Source organism: Belonocnema kinseyi, chromosome 2, assembly GCF_010883055.1.
Source record: "Belonocnema kinseyi isolate 2016_QV_RU_SX_M_011 chromosome 2, B_treatae_v1, whole genome shotgun sequence".
Taxonomy (NCBI): domain Eukaryota; kingdom Metazoa; phylum Arthropoda; class Insecta; order Hymenoptera; family Cynipidae; genus Belonocnema; species Belonocnema kinseyi.
In genome coordinates, this window is record NC_046658.1 from 98224071 (window position 1) to 98251287 (window position 27217).

At 24.2% G+C, this 27217-nt stretch overlaps 2 protein-coding genes across 2 annotated transcripts; one reads left to right on the forward strand and one right to left on the reverse strand.

Annotated features, from left to right (window-relative positions):
• Nucleotides 1–1381: 1381 nt before the first annotated feature.
• Nucleotides 1382–19877, forward strand: LOC117167993 (mitochondrial inner membrane protein OXA1L-like). Its single transcript, XM_033353296.1, has 8 exons — nucleotides 1382–1600; nucleotides 5750–5900; nucleotides 8438–8599; nucleotides 11342–11485; nucleotides 11569–11654; nucleotides 11726–11989; nucleotides 16955–17117; nucleotides 19664–19877. Exons 1-8 carry the CDS (start codon nucleotides 1535–1537, stop codon nucleotides 19780–19782), a joined length of 1155 nt encoding a protein of 384 aa, XP_033209187.1. The 5' UTR covers nucleotides 1382–1534; the 3' UTR covers nucleotides 19783–19877.
• Nucleotides 19878–25442, reverse strand: LOC117167994 (MIP18 family protein galla-2). The gene is made up of 3 exons (XM_033353297.1): nucleotides 25215–25442; nucleotides 20766–20845; nucleotides 19878–20278 (listed from the first exon to the last, which is right to left on the reverse strand). The coding sequence occupies exons 1-3, from the start codon at nucleotides 25363–25365 to the stop codon at nucleotides 20009–20011; spliced, it is 501 nt and encodes a 166-aa protein (XP_033209188.1). The 5' UTR covers nucleotides 25366–25442; the 3' UTR covers nucleotides 19878–20008.
• Between the last annotated feature and the right edge of the window lie 1775 nt (nucleotides 25443–27217).

Consider the following 27217-nt stretch of genomic DNA (forward strand, 5'->3'; position numbering starts at 1 on the left):
AATAGCACGAGAATTCTGGATCAATCTGAAAAATCTCTATCCCATCCACACACTACTCCTTTCCCCTGGCGAGTGAGTCACGCCTACCCCGAAAGGGAAATGACTTAATGGTGTAATAATAATAATAATAATAATAATTAATTTAAACATGGTATAGGAAATTTTCTACAAGAATTATAATTTTAAGTTTATATAGAGAATAAATAAATTAAATATAAAAATATTCCCATAAAGATTTATAATTTTTTGATTTCGGTACAGGTAATTTTTTACGAGGAGCAGAAAATTTTATAAAATGATTTTAATTCTGATTTTTAAAAAGAAACCACATCAAACAATTTTTGAATTTGAAAATCTTTTTATTTTTTAATAGATATGTTACTTTCCTCTCCAAAATTTGGGAAATAGGGAGTTACTATATTTCTAAATTGATAGAAATTTTGTTAAATAAATATAATTCTGGCCTGCAACGGAAAATTTTCGAAATTATAATTCTGATTTTGGTAGGGAATAGATCAAAGAAATATAAAAAAAATCCCATAAAGAATTATCATGTTGACCCTGGAACAGGGGATTTTCGACGTGGAGTGGGAAATTTGAAAAATAATTTTTTATTTTTGCTATTAAAAAGGATCTTAGAAAAACAATACCTGTTCAAATTGAGAGTTAATAAGATTTGAAAAATTCCTTGTTTTAAATCAGAATTCGTTTGAATTTAAAAATTCTTTTTTTTTTTACAAATAGAAATTTATCAGAATTTAAAGCGTCCTTCTTTCAAATTTGAGAAAAAGGGAGTTACTATATTTCTGAGTTAAAAACAAAATTTGGTAAACAAATATAATTCATAAATTATGACTTAAATAAAACTTAAAACTTAATTTTAAAAACTTAATTAAAACTTGAAACAGTAAAAAATAATGATTTAGACTTTAGGACCGGTAATTTTCGTGAAGAAATATTATTTAACCTTGAACAACGAATTTTTAACATGGAACGGGAATTTTGGAAAATAATTCAATTCTGATTTAGAAGAAGGGATTTAAAAGATCCCTGCCTAAATTTTTTCTGCCTAGATTTCTAAATTTTTTGAAACCTTAAAAATTCGTTTTATATCATTCAAATCTTTTAAATTGACCGAGAAAAATTCAAATTTGATTATTTGTATAATGATAATTTAATAAATTAAAATTATCATTTCAAGAAAAATGTTGTATTTATTTTGAATCATCAATTTTCATTTATTGAAAATAGGACCGAAATGACAGGTTCAAAAATGTCACGAAATATAACATTTTTAAAATCCCGCTCGTGTCTGATTGTGTTTTTTGCGCCGTATATTTCTAGGAACAGTGTGTGAGTGTGTGTAAAAAAAGTCGTCTGCAACTTCTGGAAGCACGCTAGCGTATAAGTGTAGGTGTTGTGTGATCCTTGTGATCATGAACATAACCTAAGAATATTTCGAAAGTTTCAGAAATTTAAGTTTTGATGTTTGGACGTTTTTATGTAGCTAGTTAAGTAATTAATCAATGACAAAATGTTGTCACGAATGTCATTAACTACTCTAAGTAGAGCTGTTCCAAAATCACATTCTCTAACAAAGGTAAGTAAGAGTTTCCGGCGTTACTTTAGTTTGTTGGTTATGAATGAATAAAATCACGTATAATAAACCGAAATATTATGATTTACCTTATTTAAGAATAGTACCGAATTGTGTAATCTTAATTCGATTGCAAATATCAATTATTTAAATTCATTTTAATTTTTTCAAATTTATAAATGCTTTCATTTTCAATGTTTCAATGAAGCTCATTGCTAACTTTGCATAAGATTCAGCTGTTACTTAAATAGTTTAAGAAACTAAAACATGCATTAAAAAGGTGTCTACTCACCTGGCAAACCTGAAATTGTCGGGAATTTTTCTATTCCTCGAAAAACCTGGAATTGTTAGCGAATTTTCATATACCTGGAAACGCCAGGGACTTTTTTTAAAGTCAAGAAATTTTTCGGGGACGTGTTTAATTTTTTTATTATTCGTTATATAAAAGTAAGTAAAAATATTTCTTTATTTGCGAAAGTAACTTTATAATACTGGATTAAACTATTTTGTTGTAATTTCGTTTTATTTAGATCGCAAATTAATTGACTATAAGCATATTAATGATAAATTAACTATATTTGTATTGAATATTCCATCATTTTAGTTGATAATTCATTTCTTTCGTTGAAAATAGATCTTTTTTAGAGGAAAATTCATGTATTATTTTTTAAATTCAACTATTTCTGTTGAAGATTCATTATTATATTAGATGAAAATTTATCACTTCGCTTAAAAATTGAACTATTTGGTTTGGAAATTTACCTTTTTAGTTGAAAATTTAACTATTTGGTTGAGATTCATATAATTGATTGAAACATTTGTTTTTTAGAAAATTCATCTTATTGTTTGAAAATTTACCGTCTTGGTTAAAAACTAATTTTTTTTTCAGTTAAAGATTGGGTGAGAATTCATGTAAATTGTTGAAGAATCGTCTTTTTTCGTAGAAATTTATGCTTCTTGTTCAAAAATTCATATTTTTTGTTAAAAATTACATTATTCTAACTAAAGATTCATTATGTTAGTTAAGGATTCATGATTTTGGTTGAAAAGTAAACTCTTGTTAAAAATTGATCTTTTTTGTTGAAAACTCAATTATTCTATTTAAAAATTCATCATTTCAGTTGAAAATTCATATTTTTTTTTCTTTTAAAATTTAACTATCCCAGTTAAAGATCCATCATTTTAGTTAAAAAATTATTTTAGTTAAGAATTAAACTAATTTGTTGAAATCTAATATCTTTTGTTAAAAATTTAACTGTCCCAATTAAAGATCCATTATTTTAGTTAAAATTTTATTTTAGTTGAAAATTAAACTAATTGGTTGAAAGCTAATCTTTTTTGTTAAAATTTAATCTTTTTGGTGGAAAATTTAACTATTCCAATTGAAGAATTGATAATTTTGGTTGCAGAATCATATTTTTGTTTGAAAATTAAACTACTTTGTTGAAACTTAAACTTTTTTGTTAAAAATTGATTTTTTTGTGGAAAATTTAACTGTCCCAATTAAAGATCCATTATTTTAGTTGAAAATTAAACTAATCGGCTGAAAGCTAATCTCTTGTCAAAAATTGATCTTTTTGTTTCGAAATTTAACTTCCAATTGAAGATGCATCATTTTGATTGGAAAATCATATTTTTATTGAAAAATTAAAATACTTTGTTGAAAATTAAACTTTTTGGTTAGAAATGGATTTTTTTTGTTTTAAAATTTAACTATCCCAGTCAAAGATCGATCATTTTAGTTAAAAAATTATTTTAGTTGAAAAATAAACTAATTGGTTGAAAGCTAGTATCTTTTGTTAAAAATTGATTTTTTTAGTTGAAAATTTAACTGTCCCAATTAAAGATCCATAATTTTAGTTTAAAATTTATTTTCGTTCAAAATTAAACTAATTGGTTGAAAGCTAATATCTTTTGTTAAAAATTGATCTTTTTAGTTTAAAATTAAACTACTTGGTTTAAAGTTTATCTTTTTTTTTAAATTGATTTCTTTGGTTGAAAATTTAACCTCCCCAATTAAAGATCCATTATTTTAGTTGATAATGTACTTTAGTTGAAAATTAAACTAATCGGTTGAAAGCTAATCTCTTGTTAAAAATTGATCTTTTTGTTTGAAAATTCAACTTCCAATTAAAGATTCATCATTTTGATTGGAAAATGATATTTTTATTGAAAAATTAAACTACTTTGTTGAAAATTGAACTTTTTGGTTAAAAATTGATTTTTTTGTAACTGAAAATTTAATTATTCTATTTTTGGTTGAAAACTTCATTGTTTGGTTTAAAATTCATGTATTTTGTTGAAAAATCGTATTTTTGTAGAAAATTAATCTTTTTGATTGAAAATTTATATATTTGGTTAAAAATTCATCTGTATTGTTCAAAATATAATTTTTTACCTAAAAAGTTAGGAATTTCAAGTGTATTAAATTGAATTTACCAACATTAATTTTATGTACGTATAAACTGAATTTAAAGTACAGGAAGATAAAAAAAATTTGTTCGAATATTTATTCAAATGCATGGACTATACGGAGAAATTCAAAAAATTATTTATTATTTTATTATTATTATTCATTTGAAACCTTTCTAATAGATTTAAGAGTGTGGAAAAATAGTGATTTAATTTTACACATTAGTAATGTTTTTACAATTTTATGTATTTGCAAACACTAACAAAAACATTATTTATAATAAACTCGATAAACAGCGATGTTGGAAAAATGTTGAGATCCCTAAAAAAGAAAACTTGGGATTGTTAGGGAATTTTTTCAGGGTTTGAGTAAATCCCCGGATGAAGATAATAATGTAAAGCTAGAGATAAAAGTAATATAATAACGAGAAAAATTACTTTTCGAGTAACTTCTATACATAAAGGGTGGCGACTTGACCTGGAAAAAAACTGGGAATTTATTTCTGATCTGATTTCTACTTCATCTTCTCTTTTTCGTTGTAAGAAAAAATTTTTTTTATGCAGATTCATCATTTTAGCTGAAAATTCATCTCGGGTTGAAAATGTAACGACTTTGTTGAAAATCAATTTTTTTACATACAAATGTAACAATTCAAGTAAAATATTGAACTATTTGGATGAAAATCTGTATTTTTTGTTTTGTTAAGAATTAGATTTTTAACCGAATATTTAAGCCTTCTATTTTTGGTTGGAAATTTATCTTCTTTGGATGAAAATTTAACTATTTGGTTGAAAATTGGTATTTTTTATTTAGAAATTAAACTAGTTTGATAATTTATGTATTTTGTGGAAGATCGCCTTTTTGTAGAAAATTAATCTTTATGAATACAAAATCATATTTTTCGTGTAAAATTCAACTATTCCAGTTAAAGATTCACCATTTTAGTTGAAAATTTATTAGTTTAATTAAAAATTCATTTCTGCTACTGAAAATTTGAATGTCAATTTTTGTTGTTGAAATTAGATCTTTTCTTCTACAAAATCCAATAATTTAGATTAAAAATTGTCTTCTTTAATTAAAAATTCAACTATTGAATTTAAAATTAATATATTTTATTGAAAATCTATTTTTTGTGTAGAAAATTAACTTTTTCTTTGCAAGTTAACCCTCTTGTTTAACAATTCTTCTTTTCGGTTAAAAATTCAAGTATTCCAGTTAAATATTTATTATTTTAGTTAAAGATTCATCGTTTAGGTTGGAAATAAAATTACTGGGTTGAAATTTAAACTCTTTTGTTGAAATTTGAAAATTCATCTCTTTGATTTAACATTCATTTTTTGTCTAAAAATTTAATCATTCAAGTTTTTGATGGAAAATGATCTTTTTTAGTTGAAAATTCATTTTTTTATTGTAAAAATTAATCTCCGTGGTTGGAAATTAGTTCAGTTATTCACAAATGCAACTATTATATTTAAGCATTCGTTATTTTAGTTGAAAATTCATCACTTACGTTGGAAATTAATTTTTTTTAACTAAAAGTTTAACTATTCCATATTTTTTTAAAAATTGATTTTTTAATGCTGCAAAATTTAGATATTTGTTTCCAAATTAATTTATTTTGCAATATTTTTCTCTTGTATTAAAGGATGTTTGGAATAAACCTTATGAATTAAAATAGATGTTTGTGTTTAGAGACGTTTTGATAGTTTAAAATTAGAAAAATAATTCCTTATTTTCAGAATCGATCCTCAAAGAGATCTTTACATTTAATTTGTCGAAATCGGATAATTACGGTTTCGCATGTTTCGAACTCAAAGATTGTATTAGGACAAAGTTTTAATCGTCATGCGAGTACCGTTGACACATTTCAAATACCGGCACCACCAATAGGTATGTTTATCAAAAACCCTTAAATACTGATTTTATTATAATTCCGAATAGGGTGACCAGACTGATTTGTTGTGATATGCCCTGATTTTTCATGTCCGAAAACAAAAAAATCCGCTATATTTATTGCGCGGACTATAAACTTAGGGAATAAACATACCATTTTATTAATTTATTCAAAATTCTACAATTTCGTTAAAAACAAAAAAGTGAACCATTTGGTTGAAAACTCAACTGTTTTGTTGAAAATTTGTCTTTTTGGGTTAAACCACGGTTAAACGTTCAACTATTTTGTCGAATATTTACTATTTTGTTGAAGATTTCACATTTTGAATGGAATTTTGTTCTTTATTGGATACAAAATATTTCTTGGTTAAAAATGTGTTTTTTTTTTGTTGTCGCTCTGTTTACAAATTTACATATTATCGTAGAATTCTCATCTTTTTTGAAAAACTTGTTTGAAAACTAATTTTTTTTATCTAAAATCTTCAACGATGTTGTTCAAAACTCTTTTTCTTTAGTTGAATTCAATTGTTTTTGGTTTCAAATTAATTTGGTTGTTGAAATATCAACCATTATATTTTTTGTTAAAAAGTCAACTAATTAGTTGAGAGTGTATCTACTTTCAAAAAAATCGTTTCTTTTTTAGTTTGTAATTCATCATTTTATTTTAAAAACTTCTGTTGTTGCAATTTGAACTATTTTGATGAAAATTCGTTTTTGTTGGTTGAACTTAATTTTTTAAACAAAAACTTAACGACTCCATTTTTGTTTTCAAATTTATTTTTGTTGTTGAAAGTTCGTCTATTTTCTCATAATTTAATTTCTTTGGTTAAAAAAATAAACTATTTTGTTGAATATTCTTTTTTTTAATTTTGTTTAAAATTTATTTTTAAACAGAAAATATAATTATTTTATTTTTTTTTTTTAATTCAAATTTTTTCATTGAAAATTCATGTCGGTTTTTGAAAAATCTTCTTTTATAATGGAAAATTAATCTCTATGGTTGAAAAATCATCTATTGGGGAGAAAAATTCATTTTTTAAATAAAAAATGTATTATTATAGATGATAATTCATTTGTTTGGTTAAAATTTAACAATTCTGTCGAAAAATCGTTTTTTATGGTTAAAAATAAGAAAAAATTACTGTAAATATAACTATTCCATTTTGAGTCGAAACTGTATCTTTTTCAGTTGAAAATTTATGTATATTTGGAAAATTCGACCTGTTTTGATAGAAAATGTATCTTTTTGGTTGAAAATTCATTTCTTTGGTTGAAAAATCCTCAAATTAGTTATAAATTAATTTCTTTTTTACAAAATTCAACTATTTGGTTGAAAATTAATTTTTTTAATTGAAAATTCATCACTATAGTTAAAAATGTATTTTTTTGAGTTGAAAATTCGTCTTTCGAGGTAGAAAATCAATCTTCTTAGTTGAAAATTCAATTTTTTGTGGAAAATGTAACTACTTTATTGAAAATTCGTTTAATATTATTTAAAATTGACTTGTTTAACTGTAATTATATCTATTCCATTTTTTATTGAAAATTTATCATCCCTTCTAGTTGAAAATTGATATATTTTGTTAAAAATTCGTCTTTTTGGTAAGAAAATTAAACTCCTTGGTTGAAAATTCATTTTTTTTATTATTAAATATTCCTCATATTAGTCAAAAAGTTATTTCATTGCTTAAAAATTCAATTATTTTCTTAGAGATTCTCCTTTTTGGTTGAAAATTCAACTGTTTGGTTGAAAATTCATTCCTCTGTTCAAAAATGTAAATGTTTTGTATAAAATTCGACTTTTGTGGTAGAATATTAATCTGCTTGGTGAAAAATTCATCAATTAAACAGTTCATCTGTATGGTTTGCAATAATTCATTTATTAGGTTAAAAATTTAACTACTTTGTTTGACATTAGTTTTTTATGGTTAATAATTAATTTTTTAAACTGTAATTAGAACTTTTCATTTTTATTAACTTTCAATTTATCAATCATTATTGAAAATTCATCTTTTTTGGTGGAAAATTAATCTTTCTAGTTGGAAATTCATTTTTTTGTTAAAGATTTTTCATATTAGTTGAAAATTCATTTCTTCGGTTGAAAATTTGACTATTTTATTAAAAATTAAGGTGTTTTGTTAAAAATCTATCTTTATGCTATAAAATGAAGCTTATTATTTGAGTATTTATTTTTTTGGTTGAAGATTAATTTCCGTGGTTGAAAACTTAACCTGAAAGAAAAATGTATAACCGTCAGAGAAAATGAAAAATTGGTCAGGGCAGAATCAGGAAAATTAGGGAATTTCAAAATTGATATTTTTTAAATAACACGACTTAAATTAAATTGTACCAAGGGCGGGAGAAATTAGAACTTAAAGGGTTTGAGAAGTGGGATAACGTGCTGTTTTTTTCCTATCAAGCCATCTTGTCGCCCTAACTGCGAATTTATTTTTTTGGCAAGTTTTTCCATTCAAATAGTTAAATTTTTTCGAAAAAATATATTTTTTTTATTAGTAATAAAATTATAATTACAGCTCCGACAATAATTAATGAGCCACAAGTCATAACTGAAAATATAAGTGAACTGGCAAATGCTGGTCTAGGTACTTCGTGGACACCAGTGAGTTTAGTACAGCATATTTTGGAATTTTTGCATGCTTCTGTGGGACTTCCTTGGTGGGGATCCATCATTGCAGGTGAATTTTTAATTATTTCTGTATATTAAGTCCAATTATTTATTTATATTTGTTTTAAATAAGGTTTATACTTTATAGAGACTTCACACTCATCCCTCGTTTTCCTATATTTTAATCAATTCCTCTTTTTTCTCCAGTTTTCAAGAAACTTCACCCCTTTTCTCGCTTTTTTTTTGCTTTAATGCAAACTAAATTAATAGATTCCCATAAGAAAATCCCACTTTTTTTGTCAAAAAGTTAATTGTTTCTGTTTAAAAGTTTACAGTTATATTTTTAGCTGAGAATTAATCCCTTTTGGTCTTTTTTCTTAATAATTCAATTATTTGATTGAAAATGTTGTTTTTTGGTTGAAGATTAAACTTTTCAATTTGAAAATACGATCATTTGATAGAAAATTTGTTTCTGTTGAAAAGTAAACTATTTGGTTCAAAATTCATCTATTCAGTTAGAAATTTAATTATTTTGTTGAAAATTCAACTATTTTGTGAAAAAGTAATCTTTTTCGTTCGAAAATTTAACTGTTCTGTTCAAAATTTGTCCTTTTGTACAGAAAATTCGTCCTTTTGGTTCGTAAATCCATCATTTTGGTGAAAATGTCATATTTTTCGGCAGAAAATACAGCTCTCTTCTAAAAAATTCGTCTTTTTGATTTAACAGTTTAACTGTTGTGTCGAAAATTTAATTGCCTTGTTCAGAATTCTTCCTTTTGGATTATAAATTAATCTTTTTAGTAGAAATACCATATTTCTTGGTTTCGAAATTCACATTTCTTGGTTAGAATTGATTTTTTTATTTAAAATCAAAATACTTGTTTTAAAATTTATTTTTTAAACCTAAATTTAATTTTTCCATTACTGGTTAAGATTTGTAGATTGCAAAACTAGCAATTTGGTTGTAAATGAAACTGTTGGACCTACTTTTTGTATGGTCAGCGAATTACCATTTGAATTGTAAATTCCTCTCTTTGGTTGAAAATTCAACTATTATGTTGAAAGTTCGTTTTTATTTGGTTTAAAATTTAATTTTGTAACTGAAAATTTTAATATTCTATCTTTGGTTGAAAACTAATCGTTTTTATTTGAAAAGTCAACTATTTATTTGAAAATTAACGTATTTGATTAAAAATTCGTCTTATTTTGTCGAAAGTTAATCTTCTTGGTTGACAATTCGTCATTTTAAATAATTTTCTCATTTTGGATTGAAAATAAATCTTTTGGTAAAAAAGCCATCTCTCTTGGTTCGAAATTTATCTTTATTAGACAGAACAAAGTTTTTTTATGAAAATGAGATATTTGATTAAATATTCATGTATTTTATTAAAAGTTCGTCTTATTTGGTAGAAAGACATAGCAGTTAAAATTTCAAGTCAAAAACACTCATTTTGAATGAAGAAGATATCCCTTCTACCCAATAAGTCAAATTTTCAACAAAATACATAAATTTTTAAACAAATAGTTAAATCATTTTTAAACCAAAAATGGAACAGTTAAGATTTGAATAAAAAAATTTAATTTTGAATCAAATAAAATCAAATTTCCAACAAAATAATTACATTTTCAACAAAATATATGAATTTTTAAGGCAAAATAGACGAATAATTCGGCAATCAAGTTGGTCGTTTTGTTTCAAAATTCATCTATTTTGTGGAAAATTTAATTCTTTTATTGAAAATTCGTCTTTTTGGATAGAAAATTTCTTCTTCTGGATTAAAAATAAATCTTTTTTGTTAGAAAAGCTATCTTTTTTCGTTCGAAATTCATTTTTATTGGGTAAAGCAAACTTTTTTGTTGAAAATGAACTATTTGATTGAAAATAATTTCTTTTTCAACGCTAAATTTGTCTATTCCATTTTTTATTGAATATTTCTCTTTTCTCTTCGAAAATTGGACCTTTTGGTTGAAAATTTAACTTTGTACATTGAAAAATTAGCAATTTAGTTGTATATGCAACTGTTTGCTTTAAAATTCATTTTCATGTTCGGAGATTTATCTTTATAATTTTAAATTCCTCTCTTTGGTTGAAAATTCAACTAATGTTATGAAAATTTGTTTTTATGTGGTTCAAAATTAAATTCTGTGACTGAAAATTGAACTATTTCATCTTTGCTTGAAAATTGATCCTTTTTAGTTGAAAATTCAACTATTTTGTTAAAGCTTCATGTATTTTGTTGAAAATTCGTATTATTAGTTTGTATTCTTATTTGAAATTATATATTTTTTAGTATAAAATTTAAATTTTTTGTTAAAAGTTAAACTATTTGGTTGAAAATTAACTTTTTTGTTGCAAATTCATATTTTCTGGGTTGAAAATATAATTCGTTTTTAGAAAATTCATCTTTTTTGTAGAAATTTCAAATTTTTGTTTAAAGTCCAAGAGTTTCGTTGAATATTAACTTTTGTGTTTCAGGAATAAAAAATTCGTATTTTTTGGTTCAATTTATCTGTTTTTTTTTCTTTAAAATTCAAATATTTCTGGGTAAACAATCGAATTAATCTATTCGTAGAAACCTAATCTTTACAGGTTTAAAATTTAACTCTTTTTGTAAAACATCCATTAATTATTTTTCAATTATTTATTCTCCTATTTTTATGAAAAATTTCCCTATTTCCCCTGTTTTGAGATCATTTCGGGCTCTGAAGTCTGTATACAATTAGAAAAATCCAAATAACTTTTCTAATAGTTACTGTCTAGTAAAAAATAGTAGGATTAGGTTCTATTATAATATGTTAAATTATTTTCTAGTCACTGTCGTTGCCAGGATAGTATGTTTTCCTTTAATTATAAAAGCCCAGCGAAATATGGCTGAAATGGCAACATACATGCCAGAATTTCAGGCCATGAACAAAAAAATGGCATCAGCTCGCCTCGCGGGAGATAGGTTGGCAGGTAAATTATAAAGTTATATTTATTAAATTCGGTAATTTTACCAGAAATTGGAAAAATATTTTGAAATATTTTTTTTATTTCAGTTGAGGAATTATCAAAGGAGATGTCAATTTTATTGAAAGGAAGAGAGTTTGATTCCTTAAAAAGTCTTTTTCCGGCTTTGTTGCAGGTAAAGTTTTTAAAAAATATTGCAAATAATAAAACTAATTAGCATTACTGGAGACATTATTTTTTTTCTAGGGATCAATAGCTATTTCAATATTTTTATCCTTGGATCGCATGACGAGAGCTCCTTTGCCAAGTATGCGAGAAGGCGGCCTCTCGTGGTTTACAGATCTTTGCGTTCCTGATCCTTATTATTTATTACCAGTTACGAGTAGTACGACGTTAATGCTTTTGCTCTTCGGCTCCTCGAAAATGCTTCCAATATCTGAATCAACAAAAAAGGCGATGATTGTAATCGTGCCCAGCCTAACGTTCTTTTTCGTCAAAGGATTCCCAGCGGTGAGTGAACGAATATTTTTTATAAGATATTTAGGCCTCGGACTTACTGTCGTTGACACTCTTTTTACACTTTTTTTTTTAGCGATGAAACTGTTTTTTTACTATATTTCGAAAAAAAACTACACTCAAGACAAAATTTTCTCACAATTCAATGTTTACTTCTTTCAAGAAAAATATGTAAAATTTTTAATCGATTAATCAATAGGTAAAATATTTGATCGATTAATATCAAAAGGTTCATTGGACCAAAAATAAGTTTGAAAAATTTGCAGTTTTTCAAAAATCGCTAATATTCTTTTTTTTATATACTACATAATATACTCAAATTTCACAAATCTTCTAATATTTCGATGTTTTCGGTTTTTTGTAGGAAAAATCCCCATTTTTATAAATTTCAAATAACTAAAATAATTTTTTAAAATTGGTCAAATCTATTTTCTGTGAATTAACAAAGTTGCTCAACTTTCAACCAATCAGTTGCATTTTCAACGAAAAAACATGAATTCTCAAAGAAAAATGTAATAATTTATATTCCAAACAAGAAAAGATTTCTATTTAAAATAAAAAACAGTTTAATTTAACCAAAATAATAAATTCCAACAAAATAGTTGATCATCAACCAAAAAGATGAATTTCTAAAACGCATGATTAATTTTCTACTAAAAAAGAAGAATTTTCAAACAAATACATAAATTTTTAATCAAATATTTGAATTGTAAACCAAGAGGGTTAAATTTCTACTAAAGAAGATGAATTTTTAATAAAATATATAAATTTTGTATGAAATGTTTGAATTTTCAACCAAGAAAATTAATTTTCTACTAAACAAGATGCATTTTCAACAAAATGCATAAATTCTTAATAAAATATGTTTGGATTTTTAACCAAGACGATTAACTTCTTACCAAAAAGATGAATTTTCAACAAACTACTTAAATTTTCAACCTTGGAATATGAGCGTTCAATAAAAAGTTAATTTTTTAACGAATGAGTTGAATTTTCAACAAAATACTTACATTTTCAGTTTAAAAAAATTAATTTTTACCAAAAAAAAAACAACGAATTTTCGAACTAAAATGATGAATCCTAAACCAACAAAAGAAACTTTTAAGAAAAATATGTAAAATTTAAAACCTTTTGATCAATATGTAAACCTTTAAAATGATCGATCATTATGTACATTTTGAAATCTATCAATATCCTAAGATTCCGTAGAGCAAACAAAAATTTAAAAAATTTTAAATCGCCATATTTTTTTAAAGATCACTAATACATTTTTCTTCATATACTACATAATATACTCAGTTTACATAAATCTTTTTATATTTCTATGTTTTCAGTTTTTTGTAGGAAAAATTCCCATTTTTGTAACGTTCAGGCAATTAAAATAAATTTTAAAAACTTTGCAATCTATCCTGATTTTCTCAGTATATAGAAACTTTATCGCAATAAAAATTTACCTAAAAAACATGCGCAAATTTGAACTTCTTCTCTAATTGGCAAAATCTTACCGTTTCTTATGAATTAAAAAATCAGTACCACTTTCAATCAAATAGTTGCATTTTCAACGAAAAAACATGAATTCTCGACGAAAAATGTAATAATTGATATTCTAACCAAGAAAAGATTTTTATTTTATATGAAAAAAAGTTGAATTTAACCAAAAGGAAAATATTTCAACAAAATAGTTGAATCATCAACCAAAAAATGCATTTTTAACACGCATGATTAATTTTCTACTAAAATAAAATTCTCAACAAAATACGTAAATTTTGTGTCAAATATTTGAATTTTCAATCAAGAAGATTCCATTTCTATTAAAGGAAACTAATTTACAACAAAATACATAAATTATTAATCAAGTATTTGAATTTTCAACCTAGAAGATTCAATTTTTACTAATGAAGATGAATTTTGAACAAAATATATAAATTTTTAATTAAATATTTAAATTTTCAACCAAATACATACATTTTTAATCAAATATTTGATTTTTCAAGCAAGAAGATTAAATTTCTACTAAACAAGATGGATTTTTAACAAAATACATAAATTATTAATAAAATATTTTTGGATTTCAACCAAGAAGATTAATTTTTTACCAAAAGGGTGAATTTTCAAAAAATTACTTAAATTTTGAACCCCGGAAGATGAACTTTCAATCAAAAATTTATTTTTTTACGAATTAGTTGAATTTTCAACAAAATACACGCATTTTCAGTTAAAAAAATTAATTTTTACTAAACAAAAATAAAATAAAACGAATTTTCAAATAAAATTATGGATCTTGAACTAAACAAATAATCTTTTCAGAAAAATATGTAAAATTTAAAATAGATCGACCAATATGTAAACTTTGAGGTTGATCGATAATTGTATCCATTTTGAAATCGATTTATCAATATCCTAAGGTTCCGTGGAGGAACCAAAAATTGAAAAAATTTTAAATTGTCATATTTTCTTAAAGATCATTAATATTTTTTGTTCATACACTACATAATATACTCAGTTTACATAAATCATCTTATATTTCTATGTTTTCAGTTTTTTTTGTAGGAAAAATTCCCACTTTTGTAATGTTCAAATAATTAAAATAAATTTTAAAAACTTTGCAATCTATCCTGATTTTTTTTAGCATATAGAAACTTTATCACTGTAACAATTTACCAAATAGTTGCATTCTCAACAAAAAATATACATTTTTAATCAAATATTTGAATTTTCAACCAATAAGATTAAATTTCTACTAAAGCAAATGAATTTCCAACAAAATGCATAAATTTTTAAACAAACATTTTTGGATTTTTAACCAAGAAGATTAATTTTTTACCAGAAAGATGAATTTTCAACAAATTACATAAATTTTCAACCCAGGAATATGAACATTTATTTAGGAATAAGTACATTTTCATTTTAAAAAAACTAATTTTTACAACAAAAAAAAATAAATAAAACGAATTTTCAACTAAAATTGTGAATCTTGAATTAAACAAATAAACTTTTAAGAAAAATATGTAACATTTAATATACAAATTCTCGTTGGAGCAAAAATAAGTTTGAAACAAATTAAAAATTGTCATATTTTTTAAAAGATCACTAATATCAATTTTTTCATATACTACATAATACGCCCAGTTTAAAAAAATCTGGTGACATTTCTATGTTTTCAGTTTCTGTAGGAAAAATCTCCATTTTTGTAAAGCATAAATAACTAAAATAATTTTAAATAGCACTGAAAATTTTCAACTATTTAGTTGCGTATTCAACGAAAAAACATGAATTCTCAAGAAAAAATGTTATTTAGTATTTTTTATTCGAACAAAGAAAGGATTTTTATTTTAAATCAAAAGCAGTTGAATTTAACCAAAAAGGAATAACTTCCAACAAAATAGTTGAATCTTCAGCCAAAACAGATTCATTTTCAACCAAAATTAATTATTTTTCTACTAAAAAGAAGAATTCTGAACAAAATACATACATTTTTGATCAAATATTGAATTTTCAACCAAGAAGATAAATTTTTTAAGAAAAAGATTAATTTTTAAGAAATTGCAAAAAGTTTGCAAACAGTTGAATTTTCAACACGGGAATATGAATTTTCAACAAAAAAGTTCACTTTTACGAATCAGTTGAGTTTTCAACAAAATACTTACATTTTCAGTTAAAAAATTAATATTGACAACAAAAACAAAAACCAATTTTCAACTAAAATTGTGAATCATGAACAAAAAAAAAAGAACTTTAAAAAAAAAAGATTTTTCATCTAAAAAGATCAATTTTCAATGAAAAATTTACAAATTGATATTTAAAAAAATTTGATTTTTAATAAAAAAACAGTTGAATTTAACCAACAAAATTAAATGTTCAACATAATGTTAAAATCCTTAACTAAAGAAGATTAATTTTTAATCATACTTATGCACCTTCAACCAATATAATCAATATTGTATCAAAGAAGGTGAATTTTCAACAAAATACATAAAATTTCAACCCACTAGTTAAATTTACTAGAAAATTGTTGATTTTTCGTCCAGAAAATACGATTTTCGACATAAAAGTTGAATTTTCAATTGAAGAATATTATCTTTTAACGAGACAGTTGTATTTTTAATTAAAATTCGTAAAATTGCTGTAGAAAGCGATGAACTATCAACCAAAAAGACCAATATTCAACAGTATGGTTAATTTTTCACAAAAGAGTGGAATTTTAACTCGGATATATGAATTTTCAACATAAAAGTTAATTTTTAACGAATCAGTTGAATTTTCAACAAAAAACAATTTTAATTTATAATAAAAAATAATAATATATTTTTTAAATTCAACCAAACAGTTGTATCTTTAATTAACAAAACTGTTTTTCTAAACAAAAAAGAAAAGTTCTCAACAAAAATCATGCATTTTCTACCGAATAGTTCAATTTTCGACCTGAAAAGACGAATTTTCTATAGACTGGTTGAATTTTTAACAAAAAACTTCATCTCGAACCGAAGCAGATTAATTTTTAACCAAGCAGATGCTTTTTGAACCAAAAAGATTCAATTTCTACAGACAGAGATCAATTTTCAGTAACAAAATTGTTAGACAAAAGAGAAAAAAATTTGAATCAAATTGTGGAATTTCCAAGGCAAAAAGACGAATTTTCAACAAAACAGTTGAATATCCAACCAAAAAATATAACTTTTTAACAAAATTGTTGAATTTTTAAGAAAATGAATTCAATTTTAAACCAATTAATAGTTCATAAAAAATAACGCCAAATTGTTGGGTTCCTTTGATTTGTTTCGCTTTTAGGTTCATAAATTTTTAATTTTGACACTATTTTTTTTTTTTTAATTTTTGACACTGTTTACACTATTTTTGATCTCTGAAGTGAGTCAGAGGTCTGGATATTATATTTGCTTAACGATTATTGTAATAATTGAGTAACTGTTTGTTTATGTAATGTAATTCTTCTATCTTTAGGGAACTCTTGTTTACTGGGTTACAACCAACAGTATCACCCTATTACAGCACCAGGTTTTGAAATTACCAGCCGTCAAGAAATATTACGGTCTTCCAGAAGTTGCACCGCCGAAAAATCCAGTGTCAGGCAAAATGCCAGGCTTCCTTCAAAGTTTTCAAGAAAGTAGGTTCAATTTGACTTAAATTTAAGCTTGAATAAATGAAAGCTAAATTGGGCAGAAAAAAAGTCCACACGGGGTTGACAACTCTTGCACTGAAAATTTTCATTTTGGATCCCTTCGGGGAAATTTGTAAAATTTGAAATCGATGTGTAAAATATGAAATCGATTGACCAATGTGTACAATTTGAAATCGATCGCCCAATGTGCTAAATTAAAATCGATTGATCAATGTATAAAATTTGAAATCGATGGATCAATGTGTAAAATTGCAAATAAATTGGTCAATATGATCGATTAATCAATATGTAAAATTTGAAAATGATCGATCAGTGTAGAATTTGAAATAGATTAATAACTGTACAATTTAAAATCGATTGATTAATGCGTAAAATTTGAAACATTTGAAATCGATCGATCAATGTGCAAAATTGAAATCGATTGATCAATAAGTAAAATTTTAAAGCCATTGATCAATATGTAACATTCGAAATTGATTGAATAATGTGTAAAATTAGAAATCGGTCGATCAATGTGTAAAATTTAATATTGATTGATCCATGTGTAAAATATGAAGTCGACTGACAAATGTGTAAAATTTGAAGTCGATCGATCAATGTGCAAAATTGAAATCGATTGATCAGTAAGGAAAATTTGAAATCTGTTGATAAATGTGTAAAGTTTGAAAACGATTGATAAATGTGTAAAATTTGAAATAAATTGATCAATATGTAAAATTTGAAATTGATCAATCAGTGTGTAAAATTTGAAATGGATTAATAACTCTACAATTTAAAATCGATTGATTAATGTGTAAAATATGAAGTCGATTGACAAATGTGTAAAATTTGAATTCGATCGATCAATGTGTAAAATTCGAATTCGATCGATCAATTGTAAACAATATGTAAAATTTGAAATCGATTGATCCATGTGTAAAATATGAAATCGATTGACCAATGTGTAAAATTTGAAATCGATCGATCAATGTGCAAAATTGAAATCGATTGATCAATTAGTGAAATTTTAAATCGATTGATCAATAAGTAAAATTTTAAACCGATTGATCAATATGTAACATTTGAAATTGATTTAATAATATGTAAAATTTTAAATCGGTCGATTAATGGGTAAAATTTAAAATTGATTGATCCATGTGTAAAATATGAAGTCGATTGACCAATGTGTAAAATTTGAAATCAATCGTCCAATGTGCTAAATTGAAATCGACTGATCAATAGGTAAAATTTGAAATCTGTTGATAAATGTGTAAAATTTGAAATCGATTGATCGATGTGTAAAATTCGAATTCGATTGATCAATTGTAGAATTTTAAATCGATCGATCAATATGTAAAAATTTTAATCGATTGATCCATGTGTAATATATGAAGTCGGTTGACCAATTTGTAAAATTTGAAATAGATTGATCAATTGAATTGAAATTGATAGATCCATAAGTGAAATTTGAAATCGATTGATCAATATGTATCATTTGAAATTGATTCAATAATGTGTAGAATTTCAAATCAGTCGATCAATGTGTAAAATTTCAAATCGATCGATCAATGTGCAAAATTGAAATCGATTAATCAATAAGTAAAATTTGAAATCGGTCGAAAAATTTGTAAAATTTTAAATCGATTAACCAATGCGTAAAATTTTAAATCAATTGATCAATATTTAACATTTGAAATTAATTTAATAATGTGTAAACTTTGAAATCGGTCGATCAATGTTAAAAAACTGAAATCGATCGATCAATATTTAAAATTTGAAATTGATTGATCAATAAGTAAAGTTTAAAATCGATTGATCCATGTGTAAAAATCGAAATCGATCGATCAATATGTAAAATTTTAAATCTATCGATCAATGTGTAAAATTCGAATTCGATTGATTAATGGTAGATTTTGAAATCGATCGATCAATATGTAAAAAATGAAGTCGACTGACCAATGTGTAAAATTTGGATTCGATCGATCAATGTGCAAAATTGAAATCGATGGATCAATAAGTAAAATTTTTAATCGATGGATCAATATGTAACATTCGAAACTGATTGAATAATGTGTAAAATTTGAAATCGGTCGATTAAGGTGTAAAATTTAAATTGATTGATCAATGTGTCAAATTTGAAATCGGTCGATCAATGCGTACAATTTAAAATTGATTGATCAATATGTAAAATTTGAAAATGATTGAATAATGTGTACAATTTAAAATCGATCGATCAATATCCGAAGGTTTCGCGAAGCAAAAAATATGCAAAAAAATTGCTTGTATTAGGACCCTATAATAAAGTATAAACCATGAAAATAATTTCAGTTTTTCTAAAAATTTACAAAAATAAGATTTTGCCATATAAAACCGAAAAATTTTTCAATCTTACAAGATTTTTAGAAATCAAACGTACTAAATAGAAAGTGAAAAAAACCAATCGGCCGAGTTGTCACCCCTCGCCAGTCCAACACTTTTCAAGTCCTCAAATATAAAATTGCTGAATTTTAAAGACACGAATTTTCACTCTGAATTCATGTATTCTTTTTCAGATATGCAGAATGTGAAAGTAGCCCAGAAAATGAACGAAAGATTTTCTCTTCGTGATCTGGAAAAGCGACGAGCTGAGATAATTGATTCGAAAGAAGCATTCAAGGATAAAAAAAGATAGAGAGCCTTGTAAATAAATGTAAAATACAAACTGCGTGAACGAAGATAATTTATGATTAGTTGTATGTACTAGAAAATAAACTGTTGGACGAAAAATAAGATAAAGTTATTTTATTGTAAAGTTTGTGCAGCATCTCATACACAAATAAAGGATACCAAGTATTAATTAATCAATTTTTTTTCTGATAAAGGAGGATACTTTAAAAATAAATAGAGGTGCTTAAAAATTAATCTTTGATTCGTATACACTGATTAATGACTTCGAGAAGGTGGTTATTTTCGAGTGCAGCTGCTACTCGTTCTTTGTCGGCGAGTTGCTTGTTGATCGCATCTTCTGAAGTGTGAGAACCAGGTGTGATTTCAACTGTGATTTTAAATCTAGCAGGTAGAGTTCGCAAAAGCAGAACTCTTATCGAAAGACCAATTAAGGTTGCCATGCTGCAGTGAGGAATCGTCGGAGTGAATTTTATCACTATGTTATTCTTTTCGTTATCCACCTGCAAAGAATGAGTTTCCTTTTAGTTTTGGTGATTTCTTTTGGAAACTACTTAAGTTTATTCTGTTGAAAATTAAATTTTTTTCTCAAAAAAGATCTTAGCTCCGCTGGGAATCGAACCACGAAACTTCCGATTTCAGCTCGGGTGTTTTTCAAATTTTTCAAGGAATCTGTATTATCATCAGAGAATAATATCAAATTTTTATAACTCTTTTCAGACTAGATGAAGCTATGAATAAAAAATTTTTTTAATTGCATTTTTTCTGAAAAAAGATCTTCCTACCGGCAATCGGAAGTTCTGCGGTTCGATTCCCAGCGGAACGAAGGAAAAGATCTTTTTTTAGAAAAAGTTTAATTTTTTTTTAATGTATTTATAGCTTCATCTAGTCTGAAAAGACTTTAAGAGTTTTTTTTGTTCTCTGATGATAGTGCAGATTCCTTGAAAATTTTATTTTTTACTATTTTTATCTGCAGATCAAATTTCTTACCTCTATGAGTTCTTCTTCGACGACTTTCAACTCTTCTAGTGTTAAGGGATGCTCTGGATCGTTGATATTCCTGACAATATCTGCAGGCAGACAAAACAGATCCTGAGTAATATAAGAATTTATTATAAAATTAACATTTTAAAGGTAATTTTATTAAATAATATGAATTTAATGGAAATGAAGGTAGAATTTTTTCCATGTGTACACTTGAAAAGAAATGAAGATACTATATTTTACTAATGAATGTTTCGCTACATATACTTATATACTACTTATAATCCATAAATTCGTATAATAATTCAAACAAATCTTTATTTTACCTTATACTTGAAATTCAGTTGAATTTTGAACAAAAAAGATAAGTTTCTAACCAAAAATGGAATAATTAAATTTTTAGTTGAAAATTTAATTTCTAACCAAAGAGATGAATTTTCAACTAAAAAATATCAATTTTCAAGAAAAATAGTTAAATTTTCAACCCAAGGAATGAATTTTGAATTACAATGATGGATCTTCTACCAATTTGATCGAAACAAATTTCTGTGGGGTAAGCTACCCCAAAATAATTTTTAATTATACAAAAAATGTACAAACGGGCATGATTTCAACTAAAAAAATTTGGAATAAATATATATTGCACGCGATAATAAAATAAAGTTTACATGTGTTTGCATTTTCACAAGAATTTAATTTATAAGGGGTAACTACCATTAACTGCATTTTAAATGAATTTTTCATCAAAGTTTTACTTTCAACCAAGTACTTGAATTTTCAACCAACATAGTTGAATTCACAACGAAACATGTAATAATTGATATTTCAATCAAAAAGATTTCAATATAAACTTCTTTCAGGGAAAAAGATTAATTTTTAACCAAGATTAATTTTCTAGAAAAAAGAAATTTCAACAGAATACATGAATTTTCAAGCAAATAATTGAATTTTTATCTTAAAAATATAAATTTTCAACCATAAATAGAATATTAAAATTTTCATTAAAAAAATTTATTTACAAATAAAAACGAGTTTTCAACTAAATAGTTCAATTAAATTTTCTTTAATACATACTTTTTAAATTTTCGAAAAATATTTTATATAAAGAATCATTTTTTAAGTTTTCGACTAGAAAACATATAATTTTCAACGTTTTTAGAATAGTTCAACTTTAAAAGTTTACAATATTAAAAAATCTTTCAATCTTTAATGCGCAATTGTAAGACATTTGAATTTTTAAGGCTTTGAAACTAATTTTTGTTTGTTTCAAAAGCAAGGTTAAAAATGCAGGGTCAAAAATCGATTTTACTTTTTTAAATTATGGGTTAGTTTTTATTTTATTTTACTTTACTGAAAAAAACCTAGGTTTTATCTTGAATACTTTCTTCGATTTACACTGAGAATTTGACTATTAATATTTTACAATAATTTAAATCATTAGCCTCAATAATTTAACAATTTTTAATTAAAATCCTCCACTATTAATTCTCTCAAATTTTCGTATTGAAAGCCTTAATAAGTTTTATATATTTATATTATATATATTATATATAGCTAGGAATTCATAATTGAATTCTTTTTTATTTGAAAATTTTTTTTATGAATAATTTCTTTAATTTCTAGAGCTGAACTATCATTTTTTTCTTTCATGAGTTACAATTTGGTTAATAAAATTGAAAAGGTTATATTTGGGAAAGTATAATCAAACATTTGCAAATTTTTAGTTTTTAAATGATTTTAATTTACTCAAAATAATTGAAAATCAAAAGAATTATGAGTATAAAAAATGTTTAATATCACAATTCTTGGCAACGATTTTTTTTCAGTTTTAAATAAAATTCGGATTTATTTAATTTTGAACATTGCGTGGTAAATTTGTTTCACTCTTTATGTTTCTCATTTAAAATTACTCCACCTTGAACGTTTTTTTATAGACAAATTCAATTTTAAAGGATAATAGTTGATTATTTTTCAATTTTTAACCGTGAAAATGACAGTAATTTTTACTTACTTTTTTATTTTGTAAAAGTCTTTCTAAACAATTTTACTAATGAAGTATATTTTACTAAGTGAAATTGAAACTTCTAAAATGGCAGAAGCTTCTACTTTAAAATATTCAATTCAAATTGCAATTTCAAATGGTCAAATTTTAAGTGATTTAACAATTAAAAATTATTTAAATTCGAAAGTTCAATTTTTAACATTTTTAAAGTGTACTATTTTTGAAATTTCAATCTGAAATCATTCAATTTCGATTTTGTTCAACTAAAAAAATATAAATTTCAAACTAAAAATTAAATATTTAAATTCTCAGTAAAAAATTGATTTATCAACCAAAGGGATACATTTTTAACTTAAATGATGGAATATTAAACTGCAATGGATAAATTTGCAGTAAAAAAAAATTTCAACAAAAAAACACAAATTTTGCACAACATAGTTCAAATTTTCATCGGAATAGTTAAATTTCCAATAAAAAATGTATTGTCAAAGAAAAAATGAATTTAAAAAAAACGACTTTTTCAAAAAAAAAGATGAATTTTCAATTAAAATGATAAATTTTAAACCGAAAAAATTCATTTAAAACAAAAGATTTTACCTTGCAACCATTATAATTAAATTTTCATTAAAAAAAAAGAGTTTTGAACGAAAAATGTAGCAGTTGATATTTCAACCAAAAGAGATTTTAATTCTTCATTAAAAACTGTTTAATTCAAGCAAATAAATCAGTTTTTCAACATGTGTTGGATCAGTGTCACCGTTTTAATCAAAGAAATAAATTCGCGGTCATTTCCTGGTTTGTAAACATTTTTCACAATCAATGAAATAAAAAAATTTAAATGTAAAGCTAAAAACGTTTTCATTTAAAGTAATAAAAACTGAGCTATAAATAATGTTAAGCAATTTTAAGGTCGAAATATTAAAGATTGAACTATTACATTTTTTGAATAAACTGAACATTTCTTAAATTAGAATTTTCATTATTTTAATTTTAAATACATTTAAAATCCTTAAAAAGCTTTAAAATTTTATTTCAGTCTTAAAACTCTACGTGTTGTTTCACATTTAAATAATTTAAATTATGTTTGAATTTTTTTGCAGAACTTCTAAAATTCTTTTCAAAAAATTCGAATTTTCCCTAAAATTTTGTAAAAAAAAATCCTGCAAAATTAAAAAAATTAAATTAAAATCTTCCAAATTCAATTTTGACAATTTTTGAAATCTTTTTAAATATTCTCTTGAGATTAATTTTTCCAATTAAAAAATAATTTTTAATTTTCTTAGTTTATAAATTTTTTGTTAGAAATCAGCAAAAATCTACATTTTTCTAGAAATAATAGGTGTTCAATATTTATTTATATATAAAAATTCGATAATTTCACTTAAAAACTAAAATTCTTTAAATAGAATTATATTAATTACATTTAATGTTTACTTTTTTGTTTACTTTTGAATAATTGATTTATAATTACTGATTTTAAATGAAAAGTAAAATGTTTATTAATATTCAGAAATTGTTCTTTTTCTTCAATGACAAATTTCAAATTTTAAAACTGTAGATTAAAACAATAATAGTGTAATTTTTAACGTTGAAATCTGGAAATTCTTAAATTTTAAACTGATTTCGAATCGTGTTGTATAATCAAATATTTACTGTTTAATCAAGTATTGATTAATTCTAAAAATCATTATAAGTTATATTGACACTTGATCAACTAAAAATGTTTTTTTTTATCAAAATGGTCGATTTCAAACTCTTCTAATTTATAAGTCTTTAAAACTGCAGTTTAAAATTGATTAAATGAAAAATATGCACTTAAACATGAAACCTAATATGGAAGATTTTTTAAGTGAAAGATTTTCTAATTCCAAATTGTAAACTGAATAATATCTGAATAGAAAAAGATAACAAATCAACTAATTATTTTTTTAAACAGTTGAAATCAAATTTGGACAGACTTTTTCTAGCTCAAATTCTCGGTCAAAAAATAAATTCACTGTCATTTCCCGGTCCAGCGGCCACCCTGTGAATTTTCTAGCTATTTCAATTATGAAAGATTTTTCAGTCAAGAGGGAGAAAAAATTCCAAAGAACTTGTTGAAATTTCAAGCCAAAAAATGATATTTCAACAAAAAATGGAAGTTAATTTTTTACTTTTCCTAATTGATTTCAAACCAAAGAAAAACGATTTTTCAACAAAATAGTTTATTTTAGTAATATGGAGCGACTTTTACAGGCAAAGAATCATTTGTAATCAATTTGGACTTCAAAACAACGAAACCTTTAAAATATTGCACTTATAAAAAAAGTACGAGGACAAAAGATATAAGTGCAAAAAATATTAAATGACATATTATAAAGATATTCAAGACTTGATATATTATAAAATTGGAATGACAATAACTAAAGCAAATAAAAATTATGAATTAAAGGTAAAAGTAATTATGTATATACCAAAAACTTCTCGCGAATCAAACTCATCCACAACATCCTCATTTTCATCGTCAGCTGTCACTTGTCTCTCATCGGCTTTTTTATACAATTTGGGATTAACATTTTCTAATTTCTCAGCATTACTTTCATCCAAATAATTATATTTATCCATGTTGCATACAATTAAATTCGAGTACGAGATCGAAGACGTAAATGACTTCCATCACTTTAAGGTTATGTTCCTTTGCTTCATGCAATATATAGTTCATTTAAATTTGAATTGCGCAGTTTCATATAGTTTCTTGCGCATGCGCAAACAGTTTTAATATTTAAACAAAAATAGTGAGGGTTTATAAATCATTTCATTTTCCGGCGAATTTTCGTTGTATAAAATGACTATTTTTAGTAAAGATGACAATAAATACAAAATTACGTTGATATATACAAATAACTCTTTAATTTAAGTGATTTTTGCCTGGTTTCACTGCAGCCTTCGAATCTTAAAATTATCACTAGGCTGGGCCGAAAAATCTCAGAATGATTTCAAAAAAATCTTATTTTTTGCGCAAATTTTCAAATTTAGAATTTTTAAAATCTTTTGTGTATGAAAAAAAGCATAAAAAATCAGAACATTTTTTTCAGCAACTCTAGATATAAATGAAAAAATGCATATTTCATCATTTTATGAAATATTAGACTTTTTTATTATACTATACTTTCTTACGGCTCTGGTGTAAAAACAGCTCATGTTTCAGGATTAGCAACAAATAGAAAAAAATTTCTTTTGAAACATAAAAATATTCATATGTTTCTTTAGTTCATCAAAAAGAGCATAAAGAAATCAAAATACGAAAACATTTTTTTCGACTACTGTAGGTACAAATTAAAAATTTTTGATTATTCGTCATTTTTAAAATATTATATTTTAAGAAAAACATGCTAATGGTAAAAAATTAAAAATCTGGAAATTTGTAAGAATTAATTATTAAAATATTTTGAAAGTTTTAATTTCTATAATAAATTTTCTATGAATATTTTCCTACTATTTTTCTTATATTTACTCCTATAATCGCGAAAAAATAATAGAGAATTATTATATAATATAATCATTATAGACCTTTCATGATTTTCCTATCATATAATTCATATATCATATTTTATCATATATTTCATATATTTTGTCGCGATTATTGGAATAATTATAGGAAAATAATTATAAAAATTGGTAATATTAATATTAATATTAATTTATGCTACTTATGTTTTTCGCACTTATGATTTCAATATTTTAATATTACTCATTTCTGTAATAACTTTTCTATAATTATTTTCCTACCATTTTTCCTATAATTACTTTTTTAATCGCGAAAAAATTATAAGGAATTATTATATTAAAAAAAGTCATTATGGGCCTATAATGATTTTCCTTTAATAAATTGAATTAATTTTTTTCGTAATTATAGTAATTATTATAGACAAAATTCTGGGATAATAATGATAAAAAATAATTTTAGAAATTAATTATATTAAAATTTAGAAATATTTTGAATACACATTACACGTAGCTTTTACGTTTCATTACGTCGATTTTTATTTACTTTTGTGTGTGTAGTTCAAAATAAATTATTAACTTAAACTTTTCTATACTTTTTGTACTAATTATTTCAATATTTAAATATTATTCATGTCTATAACAAGTTTTCTATAATTTTTCCTATAATCGCGAAAAAATTATAAGGAATTGTAATATAGAATAATCATTATAGGCCTATAAGGATTGTCTTATTTTACTTTTTCGTAATGGTGTTTCACTGACCGGGAACTTGGAAAAACCCGGAAATAATCAGGGTTTTTTTCTCGAATGTACTAGTATGAAAATTAAAAGTGGTTTTATATTATGTTATTACTCTAGTGTTCAGTTGGAATAGGAAATTTATGAAAAAATTATTATTCTCTATCGGAATAGGGAATTTTACAAAAAATTTGGACAGGGGTAAAAATTAATTTTCTTAGTTGAATTCGAG